This window comes from Aulonocara sp. 'chitande type north' Nkhata Bay, linkage group LG9, assembly GCF_057382095.1.
Source record: "Aulonocara sp. 'chitande type north' Nkhata Bay isolate Kocher_YH1m ecotype deep benthic linkage group LG9, A_spYH_male_GT1.1, whole genome shotgun sequence".
Classification (NCBI taxonomy): Eukaryota; Metazoa; Chordata; class Actinopteri; order Cichliformes; family Cichlidae; genus Aulonocara; species Aulonocara sp. 'chitande type north' Nkhata Bay.
In genome coordinates, this window is record NC_141352.1 from 21,438,687 (window position 1) to 21,458,307 (window position 19,621).

The 19,621-nt window shown below is 40.9% G+C and overlaps 4 protein-coding genes and 1 long non-coding RNA gene across 8 annotated transcripts in view; 3 read left to right on the top strand and 2 right to left on the bottom strand.

Annotated features, from left to right (window-relative positions):
- The window catches only part of LOC147322109 (collectin-12-like), a 43,039-nt gene extending 42,257 nt beyond the window's left edge, over window positions 1–782 (bottom strand). Inside the window, exon 1 of the mRNA XM_086306484.1 lies at window positions 489–782. Within this exon, the coding sequence (XP_086162610.1) occupies window positions 489–495 (7 nt within the window). The 5' untranslated portion in view covers window positions 496–782. The remainder of the gene's footprint in view (window positions 1–488) is intronic.
- A 4,799-nt stretch (window positions 783–5,581) lies between these two features.
- LOC147322110 (uncharacterized) lies at window positions 5,582–6,367 on the top strand. The gene is made up of 3 exons (XR_015131052.1): window positions 5,582–5,765; window positions 5,839–6,058; window positions 6,143–6,367. It is a non-coding gene; the product is annotated as an uncharacterized LOC147322110 (long non-coding RNA).
- A 916-nt stretch (window positions 6,368–7,283) lies between these two features.
- Window positions 7,284–11,382, top strand: LOC147322111 (clusterin-like protein 1). Of its 3 annotated transcripts, XM_086306491.1 has the most exons (9): window positions 7,294–7,487; window positions 8,144–8,245; window positions 8,344–8,492; window positions 8,917–9,087; window positions 9,182–9,632; window positions 9,723–9,851; window positions 10,294–10,508; window positions 10,649–10,829; window positions 11,153–11,382. In XM_086306491.1, the coding sequence occupies exons 2-9, from the start codon at window positions 8,155–8,157 to the stop codon at window positions 11,161–11,163; spliced, it is 1,398 nt and encodes a 465-aa protein (XP_086162617.1). In that variant the 5' UTR covers window positions 7,294–7,487; window positions 8,144–8,154; the 3' UTR covers window positions 11,164–11,382. The 3 variants fall into 3 exon arrangements, with proteins under 3 accessions (XP_086162616.1, XP_086162614.1, XP_086162617.1); XM_086306490.1 differs by lacking the exon at window positions 11,153–11,382 and having other exon boundaries at window positions 7,284–7,487; window positions 8,116–8,245; window positions 10,649–10,873; XM_086306488.1 differs by lacking the exon at window positions 11,153–11,382 and having other exon boundaries at window positions 7,286–7,487; window positions 10,649–10,873.
- On the bottom strand, window positions 9,898–19,579 carry enosf1 (enolase superfamily member 1). 2 transcript variants are annotated; one of them, XM_086306487.1, is made up of 17 exons: window positions 19,376–19,579; window positions 19,166–19,268; window positions 17,693–17,808; window positions 17,176–17,262; window positions 17,060–17,086; window positions 16,902–16,974; window positions 16,758–16,796; window positions 16,557–16,639; window positions 16,350–16,472; window positions 16,142–16,276; window positions 15,783–15,824; window positions 15,572–15,701; window positions 15,329–15,428; window positions 15,163–15,244; window positions 13,751–15,057; window positions 12,270–12,441; window positions 9,898–12,115 (listed from the first exon to the last, which is right to left on the bottom strand). In XM_086306487.1, exons 1-15 carry the CDS (start codon window positions 19,559–19,561, stop codon window positions 14,965–14,967), a joined length of 1,419 nt encoding a protein of 472 aa, XP_086162613.1. In that variant the 5' UTR covers window positions 19,562–19,579; the 3' UTR covers window positions 9,898–12,115; window positions 12,270–12,441; window positions 13,751–14,964. The 2 variants fall into 2 exon arrangements, with proteins under 2 accessions (XP_086162613.1, XP_086162612.1); XM_086306486.1 differs by having other exon boundaries at window positions 9,898–12,441.
- tyms (thymidylate synthetase) lies at window positions 11,461–14,139 on the top strand. Its single transcript, XM_086306492.1, has 7 exons — window positions 11,461–12,069; window positions 12,362–12,435; window positions 12,527–12,701; window positions 13,144–13,245; window positions 13,336–13,511; window positions 13,613–13,684; window positions 13,776–14,139. Exons 1-7 carry the CDS (start codon window positions 11,829–11,831, stop codon window positions 13,911–13,913), a joined length of 978 nt encoding a protein of 325 aa, XP_086162618.1. The 5' UTR covers window positions 11,461–11,828; the 3' UTR covers window positions 13,914–14,139.
- Window positions 19,580–19,621: the final 42 nt, after the last annotated feature.

The window sequence follows — 19,621 nt, forward strand, 5'->3', positions numbered from 1 at the left end:
GTGCTAATTCCCCTCCAGTTCACTCTACACGAGGAAGATGCTGATGAATTAGAACGCCTGCAGATTGTTGTCTTTAATCGGCTACTTGTTGGAGTTTAAGCACAAACACAGCAGTCAGTGATGAAGCTCTGCAGGTGGTGCTCACTGGTCATCATCAGTCATACCCTTCTCTTTCTCATGCTTAAAATCAAGTGAATCTAAAGCCTCTCTTTTCTCTCGTTTGTTAGATCTGGGCTTTTTTTAAATTCTCACATTATCAGTTTAGCGGCCAAATTGCGCAAACATTATTTGGCGTTTTAATTCTTTCAATGGGATGAAACTGGTGGTGGAAAAAACTGCATTTTACAACTTCTGCTGCGCAGTAGCGTAATGTCATCCAGATGTGCGCACTCGCAGAACACAAAGAAACACTTACATGTTAAATCAATGCAATATTTGAATGAAAGTAAAGGTCTTGCACTTTTCTTTCTGCAGCAACAGTTACGTACCTTTCATGGCGTTTTATCACTCGTTGAGAACTGTAGAAGAGATGAGGACCGCTGTCACTTTATGCGCATCTCACCATCCAGTGCAGAAGTGTAAACTTGTTCCAACACACTATAATTAAAGGATTTTTTTTAAAGCTACAAGTCTGCATTGACTTTCATGACTCTCAGTTTAAATTCCCATCGTTTCTGCTTTCTTGCTCGCTGTGGCTCAGAAGAGTGTTTGCGGGAGAGCTCAGATGATCCCAGAGCGCTGAGCTAAAGGAGAGTTGAGCTGAGACTTAGACCAGTGTTAAGTTACACAAAGCAGCAAGTTGTGTTTCCGGTGGTCCTTTCAGAATAAATTGTGGTCGCCCCACCTCTTTTCCACCCCTTAAACCACAGAAAATACAACTTATTTCCGGAAGATGAAATAGATACCTAATAGATGAAGATGCCTTTCACATAATTTGTTCCCATTTCTTCTTTCTATGAAAAAAATACCAAACATATCTCAGTTTATCAAATATAACAATGCAGAGGTGTGGACTCGAGTCACATGACTTGGACTCGAGTCAGACTCCAGTCATTAATTTTATGACTTTAGACTTGACTTGAAAAAATGTTCTAAGACTTGTGACTTGACTTGGACTTTTACACCAATGACTTGGGACTTGAATTGGACTTGAACCGGTTTACTTGAAAAGACTTGATATTTTACCCCAAATATAAAATTTAACATGCATATTATATAGAGATTGAAAATGTGACGTCATTCACGGGTAGAACCGCAAAGGATTCTGGGAACTCGTGGCAAGCGGTACTAGCGCACGGAGGCTTTCAATTAAAATCAGTTATACAGCATAAAAAGAAACACAAAAATGTCAAGAAGCCGTTGTATTATTAACTGCAATAGCCGGTCGCATGACAGCCACGGGAAGCCGACGGGTAAAGAGATCGGTTGTTATCGGATTACGTCGTTGAAGAGAAATTGTTCAAGCCATGTTTCCGAAGTAACAAAGATGCGACGGATGGCCTGGATTGCAGCCATTCAAAGATCAAATATAACGTCCCAGAACAATCCAGCTCACAGGTTAGTCTGCTCCAAGCATTTACACGAAGGTCAGTGTTTTTTAGTAGTTAATACGTCATTTTCATAACATAATTGGTGATATAGGTTACAAGCAAGTCTGGCGCTGAACAGAAATGGTCGCGCTATGCTCCTTTATTTATTGTGCATAAATAGTGAATTGTCCTGACAATATTGCGTTTCGCTTCTGTTATTATGGTACATTGACAAAAACATATGCTTTTATTCACAGGATAAAACAGGTTTTTTGTATCACTAATTGCCCAGTACGATTACAGCATACAATATTGTTGTCACTGCTACATTTCTGTGATGCTACCAGAAATTATTTCCACTACTAATTAATTACCGTTGAGCTCAAAGGTCCTATTAATAAACGGTTAAGGAATGTGTATTTATGACGACGATTTGTGAGACTGGTAAACTTATGATACGTACGATGGTCTTTCGTTCGACACGGTGCGTTTCAAGGTCCTGCACCCATCCGTCGGTAAACTGTACCTGGGCTTGTTGCAGTGACCGGAAGTTACTAAACTTCATGAGTGTATGCACTCACTCCAAGAACCGTATGATTATAAATATGCATATAAATATGCTAAGATGAGATAGCTGACTTCATCTAACTAGCAAATGTTTTCCAGGCTACGTTGGTGATTCAGTTTTTTTTAATATGTATGATATTTTTGTCATGCGATTTTAAAGCTGGTCCTACAACCGCATCCAAGAATAACATGCAGCTTATCTCAGAACTGTCGGTGAAAATTATTCTTGGAGCTAAGTTTAATTGAGCTGCATTTTAAAGAGGTGCAATTTCACAATTTGTGTATATTTTCTAAGTTCACTATTTTGTCATGTGTTGAGAAAAACACAGATTTTAAAATTACATGGTCTAATATTTACATTTAGCATATAACTGCAACATGCTTTTTTTCGTTGTTTTTTTTTTTAAAGACTCGAAAGGACTTGAAATTCAAAGTTTCAGACTTGTGACTTGACTCGGACTTTTACACCAGTGACTTGAGACTCGACTCTGACTTGCCTGACATTACTTGAGACTTGACTTGAGACTTGAGGATAAAGACTTGAGACTTACTTGAGACTTGCAAAACAATGACTTGGTCCCACCTCTGTAACAATGCAAATGATCAAAAGATATTACTGAAAACCTGGCACCTCTTGTCAAGTGGTAGCCCTAAATTCTATCTACAGGATAGGATTTCGCATGGCACTCGTTCCAAACAAACTGCTGATGCAATAAAAGCATATCTGAATTAAAAACACACGCAATAGAACACTCTCTGCCATTCACTGGCTTTCCTACAGCTCGAACATCAACATTATTGAAGCAGTGTTGGATCATCCTAACAGGGAACAGAACAAAAGGCAGCCAACATTTTCCTGAAGCCTGCTTAAAGAAAATACAAGAAGCCCTGCCTAAGAGAGTTCAGGCTGTGTTTATAAAAAATATATATATTATCACACTAAATATTGACTTTTCACCTTTTTGCACAAGCTGTGTTTTTGCCTTATATACTGTATTTCCATGTGTGTGTATATTTTTCAACAAGTGACTGCACATATTTTCCTAGTAAACTATAAAGATATGAAGGATGCCTCGGGTCTTTTGCACAGTTCTTGGTTTCAAGACATCAGAAAACAACTTCTGTGTCAAGCTCAAAATCTTTGCTTTGACACATTTAGGGGGGGAAACTAATCTATTGGTCATTTGTAACAACATATAGATGACATTTTCTGTCCTCTCTTTTAGATTTTCTAAGCGCTTTTAAGGTATCTAAATTTAATTTAGGCACGCTTTTATTGTGAAAGCTAAGATACTTCATTTCCGTCACTGGACTCAATTTCTGCATAACTTTCATACATAACTTGACAACCAAACTTGTTACTACATCTGTGCTGCACAGCCTTTCAAAGCAGTTACGGTCCCCGGCCCTCCTGCTGAGCCTCCTCCTGTGGGGACAGAGGAGGTGCGGACTGCTTTCAGCACTACAGACCGCGAGACGTCGCCCGACGCTGCAGTAATCCAGCCGGAGATGAGATTAGGTTACAGGGGTTTGATAGCAATCTCGTCCCCCGGGTAAAAATCTGGTACCCATTAGAGATAATTTCAAAGGTTGGAGAAGGTGGAAGGGAGCACCGCGACATTTCTGCCCAGTTTCTGTTTTGCATATTTAGGCTCATATCTCATGTCCTTCAAGGATTTAAAAATCATTTTAATATCAGCCTCCCTGCGGTAATAGATTAAATATGCTGTTTGGTGACGTGTTATCGTCTGATTTATCACGGCAGCCCCACAATTCTGCAAAACACTGCAGAGTATTTTCCATTGCTTCCACAGAACAGGAGAGAATCCTGCAGGAAAAAGTAGCAGGCATACAAAAACTAAAATCAAAAACTTATAGATTCAAGAAAAAGTCTTATGGCTGCGTGAGAGCTGTACTTCAAAGGTATAAAAAAAGTTTGCATGATCCAGCTGCATGCATAAATTAGTGGAAAAACTATAACTATGCATTTTTATTGCCACGATGTCTAAATGAGCTCTGTTTGATAAAGCACAATAAAATCCTCATGACAACATGGCTATATAGATGGTTGCACTTCCTCTAGAAACAACTTATTTTGCTGAGAAGTGTCCGCTGTTTATCCATATTAGACTGTAAGGTTCACTGGGCGCCATTTTTCTTTAACTCTTCCAGGTGTTGTGATAATTCCTGGACACTTCCTGTATCCACAGTCTTCAGATCACTGATCAAACACAGAGCTCCAGCTGCATCCTCCCAGACTAACAAGGAACATCAAAGAAATGAGACAGGCCCACTCTTGCATCTTCAGTCCAGGTTAGTGTCACTGGGTTACATGATGCTAATCTTTTTACACTCGTTCACTTCATGTCAGTAAATTTTCCAGAAACGGATGCAGACAACATCAAGTGTCTCAGCACTGGAATCCTCTGGGCTTGGAAGGAAAGCAGCACACATGTCCAGCTCAGATCTGTTTGTTCTTCTTTCTTTGGATAACACAGCCTTCTAACTCTGGCTCAGCACTAATAGCTTGAGTTTGACCCAGTGTGCCACATAACATACTTCAGACCAAGTTGAGATGATCAAGCAACTAATTACTTGTTTTACTAAAGGCTTCAAAACTGTTATTTTACTGTCGGCTATGATTGGAGCAGCAGGCTAGTATTGGGGCGCAGAGAGAGATCGTGGTGAGCTAATAAAAAGCAGCTGAGGGTCAGGTAGCTTACTACCAAGCTCCTGCTGGTCCTTATTCAGGGGTTGGGACCTCATTTGCTGGGTCAAGGCTTTCTGCAGTGGGTTCAGATTAGCAGGAGATTTAGAAAGCATACAGGAATTCCACATTTGCCACGGTGCCGCCATGTAGTGATTAGAAAAATGGCAACTCAAATCATTCAATTGCTGCAGGAGAGATTCACTGTTGGCAGACTAGAGAAAGTACTTTTCCATAGACTGCTGAGATAGTTTAATAACTTTTTAGTTTATTAAAACTGTACCTTAACATAACCGTTCATGCCCTAAAAAAAGAAAGAAAATTATGATCACTTGGGGGCAGCAGTGACAAGCTCTAAAAAATGATGAATTCTTACTGTAAAATCCTGTTTTTAAAAATAGTCTTAAATCTTCCACAGCTTAACTTACCAACAGGATTTTAAAATGCAACCACTATGACTTTATGCATGAAAAAGAGATATAAAAATAAGGTGAAAGAGGGCTGGGCTGTACTTTTATGTAATACCACATTGTACCACAAGAGGGGGCAGTGAGTCAATGTAACCTTTATCCAACCAGTAAATGATTAAACATTTTTATTTAGAATGGCAGCCTGCAAATTCCAAAGCATCTTAAATAAATATATATACTTTAAAAAAAAAAGAAGCAGCTGCAAACATCTGGAAAAATTTAAACAAACTCATTAGACCAACACTGCCTACTGGTAGTAAAGTTTTCAGTTAAAGTTTTTAAGATTAATTAAAAAATAGTGTCTTTAATACAGCTCCAGGTGTGCGGCTGGAATTTTCCATCAGGATCCTGAGTCTACCTGGTATCGCCCCTGGGCAGGGCCATCTTCTCCTCTGCAGTTCTACACACCTGGAGCTGATTGCAGGCAATCAAGCCAGAGTGATTTAGGCCTCACGCTGACATTCATTCACCGCCAGTTCATCATCAACTCATGTTGGTAGCCAGCTTACATGGTTCAGGCTCTCCTTGTGATTTACTCTGCTAACCTTGTTTTCTTGTGACACAGTTCCAGGACTCACCTTGACTCAAACCTCAAGCTTAAGCTCCTCTTTTGGACTCAGGATACCTTACCCAATCTTTGAAATCACTCTGTGCCTCATCTGCCTGCCCTTCCGCTATTGCACATCATCAGAAACCTTCAGATCTCAGGTCAGCCATCCCACACCGTCCAGCTCACTCTGGATTCACGTCACCCCTCCCTCATTGCTTACTCACTCCACCTGCAAGTAAGAAAAGTTGTAAAACATACTAACCATCTACAGAGCTCCTCTCCACTACCCTTCCCTAATTCAGTTGTCCTCTCTCCTCAGTGTGACTGCTAAACTGCTACGTTCCAGTGTACATCAATTCCCCCCTCTCAATCCATGTCAAGCTAGCCACGTAAACTAGGCCTCGCCACGTCAAGTCCTGTGTTTTATTGCCTCTGTCCTTACTTATCATATTTTGAGTTTAACCAATAAACACCGTAAAACGTTCTGCTGTCTCTGCTCTGGGTTCCTACACAGTCCAGTTTTTGGACCAAGCTTTCGGTCTTATGACACACTATTTCTAAGTATGATGACTTCCAGGATCAGATAGTTTCCAGTTTTCTCTGTGTGGATGGAAGACAGATTGGTAACGAACTAAAGGAAGAGTCTGAATACGTAAGTGGAGAAACGCACAAATACTGATGTTTCAATGAGGAAAACTAAGTATAAAAATGTTGTATGTAAAGTTAGATGGTTAATTACTAAGTGATAATGCATACAGTCACAATATCATTCTCCATAACCGGAAGAGTTTCAGACAGAGTGCCAGAAAGCTTTGTAGCTGTTCTGGTTACTCATGATGACAGATGGGTTTCAGTAAGACACAAGAGCCTAAAGGATTACATGCAGTTTCTTTTGGCTGTTTATCACCAGCTAGTACATTTACAGCACAGGTAACCATATCACCAGGCATACAGCTGTATTACGTGAAGTTGAAATGACAGTGCACATTGTAGAGTCAGGGTTCTTATCGATCTAAACCATATTTCGTGTTCCTTGGACTGGATTACACAGCTGTCTTCTACTGATTTTTTTTTTTGATACCCTACAGAAATGAATGGCTGCCTGGAATGGTAGAAAAACGGAAAACAAGCAACATAAACTGAAAGTCTACACAGTTTGTTGTTAAAGCTTAAACTAAGAGCAGCCGTATATCCTCTTTTCAGTTACCCTGTTTTGTGTATAGTGTGCACGTGTGCATGTGCAGTCCTCCTGCTCCTGTTGTGGCCTGCAGTGCAGAGCTTAACCCATGATTGAGACCATGCCAGTGTGTGTGCCAATTCTCTGCAGGGGGCTCAGGCTTACTGTCAGTCTGATAGAGATTAAAGCATAAAGTTTTACCTAAGGAGGGCTCTGGACTATGTTAGAGACCATTAAGTGCGTGAGACAGACAAACAACTGAGCACGTTATATTTACAGAGCATTAAAGTTGATCTGCAGGTATGCAGCGCGCATAAGGCTTAATAACCAATAATGCAAACACACTAATAGGATCTGTACTGCTGAGTAGATCCATAAAAATAGAACAATCCTCGGAGGAACCAGACTGTGTCAGTCTCATTCTTCCATAAGCACAAGCTGCTTCTTTTTTTTTTTTCGGGAGTCGGATAATTTCAGAGCTCTCAAGGTAAAAGCTTGTTCTACATTTCTTCGGTTTGTGTTTTGCACAGAATGGCACAGTTGCAGTGCAACAGCAGGCTTGGATGAGATATTGGAGGAGACTTGCAATACAGCTGTTGTTTTTTTTAAACTAGATATTTTAAATGTTTGCAACCTGGAAGACATCTTACTCTGTGTTCACTGAAGGTTAATGGGAATAATTTGCATTGATAAGACGCCATAAACTAAATAAATATGCAGTATTCAGAGCAAAAACACACAGTTATGGTTGTTTCCTGTTATTTACTATTTACTTGCTGTTGCTTTCAGCTCATTTAAGAAAAAAATTGTGTAGTAATTTGAGGTTTTGTTGTGTACATTTTTTGGATATTCACCTTTATGTATAATTCATCTGCACTTTATGGTAGCAAGCCATCATATTTCCTAATGTGATACTAATGAACAAATCCAAAAAGATTAACTGACAGCTGCCTTAGTGGATCTGTTCAGCTCATCATGTTTATTGGTTTGACATTGATTTCATATTGGATACTAATGAACTGACATTTTATCCACTCCCCTTCATCCTGTAAATATTATATATAAATTTGCTTGTGAGCTGGCACCACCATGTGGTCGTTGTTTCTTTTTGCTAGAAAAAAAATTTCTTCTCCTGTTCTGAAGCTTGAGGCACGATGTGGAGGTTTCTTGCTCAGATTCTCTTCATCGCTGAAGTCATGCTCTGTGCCGCCGACTCTCCTCCGATCAGCGAGGAAACACTGAAAAGTAAGGCCTTCGCTGACGGAAAAGAAAAGCGAAAAACAAGACACCAGTGATTACTGTTGCAGAGCTTAAAGTATTGTGTGTTCCACGGGTGTGTGCAGGGCTTTCCGCAGCGGGAGAGCAGTATGTTGATGAGGAACTAAAGGGAACTTTGCTCGGAGTGAAGCAGGTGAAGGAAATGATGGAGAAGAAAGAAGAGAAGCACAGGCACCTGATGGATGCACTGAGGCACAGCAGTGATAAGAAGAAGGTGAATTCTGTTCGTTTTGCACTGTGCTGATCGTCCAGTTTCAAAAATCCTGCACAGCATTTGTGGCTGGTTAAGATGTACCCGCAATTAAAACCGTGTTTAAACGGTTTCATGCCAGTCCTTGTGCATTTTTCTGAAACCCACCACATATTTTCTGCTTCACAAAGACAAAGTCACATGGAGAGACCTCAAAGCAGACAGTGAAAAATGAGTGTGGGAGTGCAGCTGGTTAAGTGAGTCTGGGGTGTAGTTTTACTACAGTCAGGATAAATTAACTGTCTCTAGATTATTATATTTTCTGAGTGTTTTCAGAACGCAGGGCAGGGCAGAGTGCCAGAGCCTCAGACTTCATCTTATCCTCTGTGGTTTATTAAAAGGGAATGTATCTGTGACAGAGTTTTCTGTTTTTTGGGTTGGGTTTTAGGGGGTGATGCAGCTGGCCAAAGAAACACAGCAAAAAGTCGAGGAAGCCGAACAACAATGTCAAGATTTAACCAAATCTTCCTTTGGGGAGTGCCAACCATGTTTGGAAGATTCTTGTAAGGCCTTCTATACATCTACGTGTCGCCGCGGCTTCGCCTCTTTCTCGTTCAAGGTTTGACTTCAGCACATTCCAACAAAAGGAATCTCTTTAGGACTGATGTTTAAGGTGCAAACATATCTCTGTGAATCTCTCTCCCTCCCTTCAGGTAGAGGAGTTTTTCAGGAAAATGGCCACTAAGTTGGAAGATGCCGAGCAGGTCCACAATAAAAATCAGGAGAATTCAGGTGAAAATGTCGCAGCTGAAAAGCAGGTCACAGAGGACAAATCCAATATGGAGCTGCTGCAGGCTGAAGCATCGTTCAGCGACCTGTTGTCAAACATCAGCCTTTTGTACAACCAGAGCATTGGTCTGGCCAAGAAGATGCAACCCGTGTTTGGTCACGCCTTTCTAGAAACCTTTGCCACTGAGCTGCAGTCCAGCACGCTTTCGACCAGAGGGTCAAGCTCTGGCTTCCTTGGGTCGGTGGGTTTGGAGCACGTTCTTCACTCAGTGCTTGACTTTGGGAAGAGCGTGCTGGAAGGCTTCAGTGCCCCAGTGGCTGATTTGTTTGAGGAAATAAAAGAAGCTGAAGAGTACGTTCAGCAATCAAGTCGAGGTATCTGATGCACAACGCTGCACTCTTAAATGTGTGTGTTTGTAGACAATGGTTGTTTGTGTGTAACATAATTCATGTCCACCTACAAAGATACAGGCTTGTTTTCTGCAATGGGACCGCTGCAGAGCAGATATATGTGCAGAAGACTCCGCAGACAAGCATCAGAGTGCTGGAAGCTTCAAGACCTGTGTGAGACATGCAGGGATTATCTGTTAAAGGGTAAATCCAGATTTATTTTGCCGCTCTTCCCACACAGACACATATAAACAGTTTAAAACTGGTTTTATTTGACGTTAAAAAGAAGGAAAACTATGGAAAACAAAAAATGTCTGTCACAATTTCCTAGAGTCTCAATGCCACATAGCTTGTTGGGTCTGAAAAACTGTCCAAACCCAACAATGTGGTCAGATTAAAATGATTTAGCAGACACAAAAACAGAACATTCACATCTGAGAAATGGGAATCAACTTGTTTAGGGCATTTTTGAGGCTTTACTTGTTAAAATAGTTGTTGATTAATTTTCTCTTGACTGAGAGGATTTTAAAAAATGGTTTTAACGCTTTTTAGATAGATGCTTAAAATTCTTTCATCAGGAATAATGCAAAAAAAAAAAAGTCCTTTAGTTCAACATGAACATCTGGATTTCTGCCTCCTCATACAGCATGCCCCAGCATGCAGCAGTTGCACTCTGAGATGGAGGAGATGTACATGCTGCTGAACGCCTCCCGTCAGCAGTATGACGGCAGGCTGCAGCTGGTCCACAGACACACAGCAGACACTCAGATGTGGCTCAGCAGCATGCATGACAAGTATGGCTGGGTCAGCCAGCTGTCCAACAGCACAGTGGACCCACACAGCATCTTCAGTGTGATATTGGTATGTGGCTAGTGATGCTGCATCTGTAGACATTATCTTTGCTGTATAAATTGGGAAGCTTTTATTAAGGTTGCAACAAGCCAAGGTTGCAATTTTGAGTCAGACGGCTACTTTCATTTTCATCTCTTCTCATCTTTTAGGTGAGTCCACAGCAACAGATAAAGAATAACAAGCCTAAAGCAGACAGCAGTGTCACTGTCTCCATAATGGATTCAGCCCCAGTAACCATACTGGTCCCAGCAGATCTGGAGGTGGATGACCCTGCTTTCATCCAAAATGTTGCTCTAGAGGCTCTGACACTATATAAACGGAAGATAAAAGGTATTGATCCCACGATTGTGGTCCCTTAGTGCAGTATTTGGCTACCAGCATCACCTGGCAGAGTTCCAAATTGAATTTAACCCAGATGAACTGCGATCATTTGAAAGCGCTTTACACTGCGATCGCTACAGATTGGATAGTATGTTGCAATCCAAGATGATAATGTGACTAGAAAAACAATCATACATTCCTCTTTTTATTGACTTGTTTAAAAAGATTAATTGGATCTACATGAAATCAATCTCTAATTATATTATATTTTTTGCTTTTTAATGGTCTGTACACTTACATAATGTAAAACTTAATAGTTTTTTTCTGCACAGGAATGGAGTAATGTGATCATACCACCATGGGAACAGTTTCTTCATGCAGAGTGAAGAGTCCAGGACATTCAGGTTTTCTCGTGCACAATTAAGCTGATCTGTATAATACTTGAAAATGCACCGCATAGACCTCTAAACCTTCATATGCACAGTTTATGTTGTTCTTATTCATGTATTTTGATGCTTAGATTTTTAAACGTCTACGCAATAAAACAGTGTACACTCCTCAACCTCTATTTTGTTTGTTATTTATGTCACGAGTACTTTTGAATTTAGTTTTTGAATCGTACTTCATAGTATGTTTTGTTTACAGTTTTAAATAAATGCAAACCGTGGTTTGCATCTCGTAAATCTGTAAGAACAGTGAAAGGGTGACTTTTGTTCGTATGCATTTCTCTTATCAATTCATAGTTTTCAATCACGTGATCGACTCACTAATTTGGCGGTAAAGGGGCGCAGTGGTGTTTTGCCCACGTGAACCTTGCTTTGTTGCACATGCGGAAGAGGTCCATATAAGAAAAATCTTCTCCTTCTATGATTGGCCGTTCTATCGCTGTACCCAGAACAGCCAACCAGAGAAGCAGTTTGACTGGGAGCGCAACAAAATGCAAAAAATGAGCGGGAGTTCTTCAGTTGATTCTGAGGCTGGAAACACTGAAACAGTTTATTTACAAAAATGCCCGCAACTTCTGAAATACACGCCGGGGAGCTGCCGAAGCAGGGCAGCTGTGAGAAAGAGGAAAAGCAGCGGCTGACGACGGCGGCCGAGAAGCAGAAAAACTCTGGATTTTTCTGTGATGAACAAGGATATCTGAGTCTGGTGGAGCACATCTTGGAGAACGGCCGCTTAAAGGGGGACCGAACCAACACTGGAGTCCTGTCCCTGTTCGGCGCTCAAGTCAGATACAGCCTGAGAGGTACAGTTTACAGCTAGCATGGCATTGTATCTGTGTGTTAAAAGTACTGAAAACAGAAGGACTGCATGAAGTAATATGAAAAAGTCTTCCTAAAACAAAGTAATCTGCACCTTTTAGTCTGCTAACCACTGTAATTGACTTACAAGTATAAAGTGGCATAACATTAAAATATAAAATAAAGGTAGTCGTTGCATAAATACCCATCTGCAAATGACAGCTGCTTCCTACTTCCTCAGCAACATCACGTAACGTTTTTGGTTTGTTTGTTTTTTTTTTGCGCAATCTTTCACAGACCAGTTTCCCCTGTTGACAACAAAGAGAGTGTTCTGGAGAGGGATCCTTGAGGAGCTGCTGTGGTTCATCAGGGTGAGCCTGGCAGGAAAACAAAAGAAACACAAGTCAATGAAAATCTTGCCAGTGTATAAATTAGATCTGATATTTTTGCAATCTGTCACAGGGATCAACAAATTCCAAGGAGCTGTCAGAAAAAGGAGTGAAGATCTGGGATGCCAACGGGTCTCGGGACTTTCTGGACAACCTTGGGTTCACTGACAGAGAAGAGGGTGACCTAGGACCTGTGTATGGTTTCCAGTGGAGGCACTTTGGTGCAGAGTACACAGACATGCATGCAGGTACAGTTTTCACCCAGTTGAATGAAGCTGTGAAGTCATTTGTCAGGATCAGATCTGCTCACCAAACTGTAGCCATGCATATAATTTTTCCTTTATTTGTCCATATTTTTATCCCAGTAGAAGAAAAGCAATGCAGGTTTGTTTGTGGTTGGTGCGGCAGCTATACAAGTAACTGTCTGAATTACTACATATAACTGGAAGTGCATGAGGAAACATCCACCTTTGGACTTTATAGTTAATTTGTTCACTCAAAGGTATTTGAGGGCCACCCTTTATTTAGTCATTCTGAATATTTCATAAAGATGCACAGAAATTCTGTAAAACATACAGCAGGCTGTGGGTTTTTACAGGTGTTATCTTATATGGAAATGCTGCTGTAAATGAAAATCATTTGTAGAGATGTCGAGTTTTCATGTTTTTTCCTGGTTTCATCTTTGGACAGATTACACAGGACAAGGTGTTGACCAGCTGCAGAAAGTCATTGACACCATCAAAACGAATCCAGAGGACCGGCGCATCATCATGTGTGCCTGGAACCCCAAAGGTGAGGCCAACGGAGACCTTTTGCTTTAAGTCGCATTTGGTGAAGAATTATACAAAAGGTAAATCTTTGTCGTGTCTTGTGGTGTTGCAGACCTTCCTAGGATGGCGCTGCCCCCCTGCCACGCACTCTGCCAGTTCTACGTGTGCGACGGCGAGCTGTCGTGTCAGCTGTACCAGCGCTCAGCTGATATGGGATTAGGGGTGCCTTTCAACATCGCCAGCTATTCACTTCTTACCTACATGATTGCACACATTACAGGACTCAAGGTATGGCCAGTGCATTCTTGTCATATTTGATACCTGTTTGGTCCAGCAGTGTCCCCTCTATCGCATCACCTGATATATATTTTTTTAATCTGTCCATTCAGCCGGGCGACTTTGTTCACACCCTGGGAGATGCTCATGTTTACCTCAACCATACTGAACCTCTCAAAGGGCAGGTGGGTTAGTTAAATGTGCTTCTTGCATGTCTCATTGCTTTTTTTTTTTTTTAATTTCAAACTTACACGTTTGTTTGTGTTTCATGTGCAGCTTCAGCGAGAGATCCGACCATTCCCCAAACTGAGGATCCTGAGAAAAGTGGAGAAAATCGATGATTTCCGCATGGAGGACTTTGAGATCTACGACTACAACCCACATCCCACAATCAAAATGAAGATGGCTGTGTAAACTCAAGTCACAACGTTGTTCTGAATGAACAGTATGCTCTCCACTGTAATGTGTGCCTGCTTCACTCATGCTAAAAGTTCAGTTTTTTTCTGTCTGGTTTGGGTGAACTCTCTTTTAAGCCTTAAGCACTTCAAAGTGTTTTTTTCTCTCTCAAGTTCTTTGTTTTGTGTTTTAAATGAATAATTATCTAAGTCTGTAAATAAAGATGTTAACTTTGTCAGCTTGAGCGCAATCTAGTTGTACATTCAGTACAAAATATGACACTGGTGGGTAAGTGGAGAGTTTGCTTTGATTTTTAGTTTATTTAAAGAGTTTGAAGATGCTAGTTGTGACTTTGCAAGACGTCACAAAAGTTAAAAGATGTGTTCATATATCCTAATAAAGGACGGGTTTACCAATTAAAACTAAGTAAAGGGTGTCACATACAGTGAGCCCAGGTTGCCTACTTTACAGCTTTGTCCACAAGTCTTTAATTCCATGTATTTGCAACTTCCTATATGCTAACTGATGAACTGGAGTTGTACACCCATGAACTGTTTGGCTTAAACAGGGTAGCAGCCTTCAGATATCTTGTTAATGGGTTTCTGCTGCAAAGCACTGCATAGGAGGGAAATTCTTCAGAAGACAGAATTTAGAGGATTTACATGACAAGTGCTTATGAAGGAAAGATGACCACAATCTGATGACTTAAGAGGACTTAATACAAGGTTTACAGCTTGACTTGTAATTTTTCAAGTTTCATTAATATAGTTCTATTTCACAGCAGCAGTTTTCTCACAGCACTTTACATTATAAAGGAAAGACCAAAGAGTATTAAAAAAAAATCAAATGATTCACTAAAGCTTGGCACTTTGATCAGTAAGAAGAAAAATATTCTATTTACGGTAACAGAAAAAGAGCTCTGGAGAAAGTTAATTTCAGTTCCCCAGGCTTTCTGAAAGACTTTTTCTTTGGACATTTTCAGTCCAGTCCTTTTATGTGACAATTTCAGAATGTTTTTTCCCCTCCAATGTTTGTACTGTACAAATGTAAAATGTTTAAAATACAGTCCCTATTTCTTTATTTCCTGTTTCCATATGTCTCCTTCAGGGTACTCATGTCGGTTCACAGATTCCTCCAGCATCTCACAAGAATAGCCTGGATCCTGAAATCAAAGAGCAGAACGATCTATACCAGCAGCTGTAAACAACGCAAAGTTTTGTTTTTTTTTTCAGAGTAATGCAGATTGACTTCCTAATCAGTTTCTTGCCTTCGGTGGCATATAGTGGGCGTCTTGAATCACTACAGGACTAGTGAAGTGCTCGTGGAGGTGGTCTACATATTCACACATTCTGGGGGGAAAACAAATCAAAAAGTCAGTGTTTGGTTATAATCACTGAGATCAAACTGTTGATAAAAATAAACGCTGCTCCTACCGGTTCCTGAGATCCGCAGACACGCAGATGTAATCAAACAGAATCAGATGCTGGACGAGCTCACAGAGCCCGACTCCACCGGCATGAGGACACACAGGCACTGAGAAAGAAGAAACGCAAACCCACGAGTTTCCTCTGTGTAGGCAGTATTTGTCTAATAACCTTTGAGGGCCTTTGGCAACTTTTAAAAAACATGCCTTGGGGATCTGTATGATTCATGATTGTTATTCCTTGAACTTTTACCTTGGAACTTGTAAGCCATCAGCAGCACGGCCAGGTTCTCGTTGACACTGCCCAGCCTACAGCTGTCTATCTGGACAAACTGCAGTGCAGAGGCCTGCAGGAACTGCTTAAACATCACCCTGTTGTGACACTGGAGAGAAAACTCAACTCAACTCAACTAAAAATATAACCCATCAAAGATATGCTTGTTGGAACAGACCTGAGCTCTGACCTGCTCGCCTGTTGCCACTCCAATCCCCAGTGGAGCCAAAGCCTGCAACAAGAAAGTTGTTTATAACTCAACAGCCCTGGATGGATGACTGAATGTACCTAAGAGACAGAAAGAGGGTCCTGTTCTTGTGTTTATTGTTACCCTTAATATTATTCATTAGAAATCAATGATACAACCATATAGAGGTTTAAAACGACTGCCAAGGGATGCAAAATAGCCACAGAAAGACATAAAATGTATCTGATGGTTGCTTTGTTTTGATGATTTTTCAACCTTTCTGTTGTCCCATATACATACTGTATCACAGAAATGCCTTTCATACACATAAACAAGCTGAAAACTAGAAATTATTCTCTTACCTTGGAAATAGCAGCATGACCCAGGATGTCATCTGGAGACGTGGGCTCCTCGATCCAAAGGGGTTTGACCTCAGCCAGTCTGGACACCCAACTTATGGCCTCGGCTACGTCCCATCTCTGGTTGGCGTCGATCATCTAACAGGAAAATAAACCCCTTTGGTATAATTTCCTAATGCCATTACACATGCAGGGGCAAGAACAGGCTTACCAATGTGCTGCTGGGTCCAATCATTTTCCTTATGAGGCGGCACCGGCGTATGTCGTCCTCTAGATCAGCGCCAACCTTCACCTTAAATCTGGTCCATCCACTTTTAAGACCATCCGAGCAGAGCTTAACAGAAACATGACTGTCATTATAGTTAGTAGTATGCCTAACTAGGCACACTGTTTGCTGAGCGATTTATACAACAGAGACCTGCTTGAGCTGCTGGTCTGAGTATCCGAGCCAAGCACAGGAGGTGGTATATGCAGGATAACCCTCTTTCAGCATCTGATCCTCTGATGGAAAAAAGATATGTACTGAATTAAATTGTGTTTAAATGGAATAAACTGGCCTTTTATGGTGGCTGAAAGGGCTCTGGTTGATTTCTAAAGAGGCAGTAATTAGTGTGCTCACCTCTCTGCTTCTTGCCCTCCTGTGCTTTCACAAGTATGTCTAAGAAAAGAATGAAGACAGAAGGAGTGTGACACAGCGTTTTGGTAACACTGCATTTCTCAAACTGTACTGGACACACTCAATGACGTCAAAAACCAGTCTCACCCAGAGCTTCTTCCTCTGTAAGCACATCAGTGATGTATCTGAAGTCGATGCACGACACAATCTGCTTCGGGTCCTGAATTGACAAATACATGGCATGATATTTCCCTTGTGATTACATCTCGGATATAAATCGGTGGAGTAAATTATCTCTGACTCACCATGTCCACGAGCAGCTTCCACAGCGGCTGTGGAAAAAGTCTGTGAGCCATGATGTGTCATGCTTTATGAAAGAAACAAAGTTTTACTTATTAAGCTTCATCTGAGATTTCCCCACCTTGCCTTCAGCTCTTGCCCAGAGGTCCCACACAGCATTCAGGACTGCAGCAGTGGCCAGGTGGATCACTCCTTTCTCTGGGCCTAACTGTACCAGACGAGAGTCATAATTACATCTAGCAAAACTGGAGAGTACACCGCCGTTTGTTAATAGACACATTTTTCATCATGCATTTATTAACTAGGTCTCTTTTTATAGTTAATTATTGTTGGAGGCTTTTTTGGCATGAAAAAACAAGCATACATTATTCAACAACACTGGCAAAGCCACCAGTCTGAATAAGCTGTCTCGTATGGATACAAAAGTGTGGGCACCGCTAGATAAATGACATATTTTATAAATATAAAATATGTCATTTAACATTTATTCAATAATCATATTGATATTAACCCATAAGTGTTAAACACCGAGTGAATATCAGCAGATTCCATCAGTCAAGTGAAACTGATATTAGCTTGAAATCTAAAGAAATGACTGTAATCTGGTCATGTTTGTTATGTTATGTTTGTACTCTCACCCATCTCATCTGGCCATCACTGGTCAGGAGGCGGTAAAATCCACGGAAGTTACTCACAATCTCCTGCAAAGATTTGCCGATAACTAGTCCTGCAAGGGCCTTGACAGCGCACAGCACTGTGGGGTTTCAACCAGCAACAAAAACAAAGAAAAACTGGATGAAGATCAAAACTTCAACAAAGATCTATAATTTTAATAAACCTCATTTAAACAGATACAGGGACTGTGGAGTCTGAGAAGACAGCCCTGCAACAGCCAAGTTATGATGTTCGGTGTTTTGTCCAGTTTATCTCCCTGTTGCTCTGTGCCACCCTACACAAAGGCGTCTCGCTCATAAGCCTGCACTCTTTGATATCCACTGTGACTAATTGAGGGTGAGTGGGAAGAGAAGAGAACAGAGAGAGACAGAGTAACAGTTACACTATGTTAGACAGAGATGAATAATTACTAATGAATATTTTTCAGTTTCAACAGTAGTTTCCTGTTTTATTTTGATAGTCTCTTGCCTTGACAATATTTTCTGTTGCTGCAGCGTCAAGAGGACTTGAGTCATGAACTCAAGTGCTCTTGATGCTTTATAACCAGCTACTTTGCACGTACAGCGAGTGAAAGCATTGGGTGAACCGAATGAGGCGAAATTAAATCGAGCTATTAGACCTGAGTGAATTCGTATTGATCAGAGTTAGAACAACTAAAATAAACTTAGATTAACCTGAAAGGAACTAATATAGGTTAAGCGGTAGTTGATACAAATCAGGATTTAAAACCAAACCTGGGAAGGGGGAGAAATATATCTTTGTTTTGCTTTTGTTTGTTTTTTTATCTTCTTGTTTTATTTAAGATAACTAATGCCATATATATACACCATATACACATTTTTATAGTCAATCCTCATGTATTTACTGTGTGCATATTAACTAGTAATCCATCCTTATTCCAGCATCTATGAACCACCATACATGTTATAAATGTTATCGTTTTTGTCATGTTCATATCATGTCAGTATTCTCTGTAATGTAACTGAAATCCATTGACTAAAACTACCACAAGATGGCAGTGCAGGGCTTGGAAATTAAAAAGAGAAAAATCATCCAAGATCGGACATTTTCTCTGCAACTTTTTAATCATTAAGGAGCATGTAGGCCATAGAAACACCGACAATAAACCATAATGTGGCTGATTTCTGCATTGTTAATGTTTTTTTAAACAATTTGGTGGTGTAAGTTATGAGACGTTGTATTCATGTAAAAATCTACATCGCAGTTGTAATTTTGCTCAATAAAAAACAGCAGCGTTTTCACATTTACTCTATATAGCTGAGATTTTTTTCCCCTACCGAAAACCTTTTGATAAAATTCACACTGTTCAAGAACCAGAAATTCCGAGCTCACTGCGTGCACTTGAATGCAACAGCAAGTTTGTTGTGGTGGCTTCGTCAAAGTGGGTCTTTAAGGCCGCCCCGCGTGGATCTTACCGATCTCGGTGCCTTTTCCCAACGTGAACGTGAGGCCGAAACCTTTGAGGCCGCTGTCCGTGTCGAGGACCACATAGGCGGCCGAGTAGTCCGGGTCGGTGTGCTGCAGCGTGGACATGAGAGGGAGGGGGGAAAGGTCTCATTCTTGTGACTGTGTCTGTGAATGCGAACATGCACGCGCGTGGAGAACGAGCTGCACCAACTTCTTACCATCGCGTCTGAGCCGTGCTGCTCCAGGGACGTCGGGAACCTCACATCCCTCACTCTCAAATTAACAATTTTGTGCGACATCTCTGCGCACAGATTAAATCTGTCATGTGATCGAAGCGGTTTCTGCTGTTGTGACCTCTGTAAGCTTACCCCACCCACTTCACCGTGTCGTGCCGGTTTAAACATTAAAGATGAGGCTTAAAGAGACAAATCAAAGCGTCTGGTCTCTAAGTGAATAATAAAAAT

Coding starts and splice junctions, on each gene's coding strand:
- enosf1 (XM_086306487.1), bottom strand. CDS start 19,561: ATGTTTAAACCGGCACGACACGGTGAAGTGGGTGGGGTAAGCTTACAG. Junction 19,269..19,375: donor AGCACGGCTCAGACGCGATG/GTAAGAAGTTGG, acceptor TCCACGCTGCAG/CACACCGACCCGGACTACTC. Junction 17,809..19,165: donor GGGAAAAGGCACCGAGATCG/GTAAGATCCACG, acceptor GAAACCCCACAG/TGCTGTGCGCTGTCAAGGCC.
- tyms (XM_086306492.1), top strand. CDS start 11,829: ATGCCCGCAACTTCTGAAATACACGCCGGGGAGCTGCCGAAGCAGGGC. Junction 12,436..12,526: donor AGCTGCTGTGGTTCATCAGG/GTGAGCCTGGCA, acceptor AATCTGTCACAG/GGATCAACAAATTCCAAGGA. Junction 12,702..13,143: donor GTACACAGACATGCATGCAG/GTACAGTTTTCA, acceptor ATCTTTGGACAG/ATTACACAGGACAAGGTGTT.
- LOC147322111 (XM_086306490.1), top strand. CDS start 8,155: ATGTGGAGGTTTCTTGCTCAGATTCTCTTCATCGCTGAAGTCATGCTC. Junction 9,633..9,722: donor CGTTCAGCAATCAAGTCGAG/GTATCTGATGCA, acceptor CCACCTACAAAG/ATACAGGCTTGTTTTCTGCA. Junction 9,852..10,293: donor CAGGGATTATCTGTTAAAGG/GTAAATCCAGAT, acceptor CTCCTCATACAG/CATGCCCCAGCATGCAGCAG.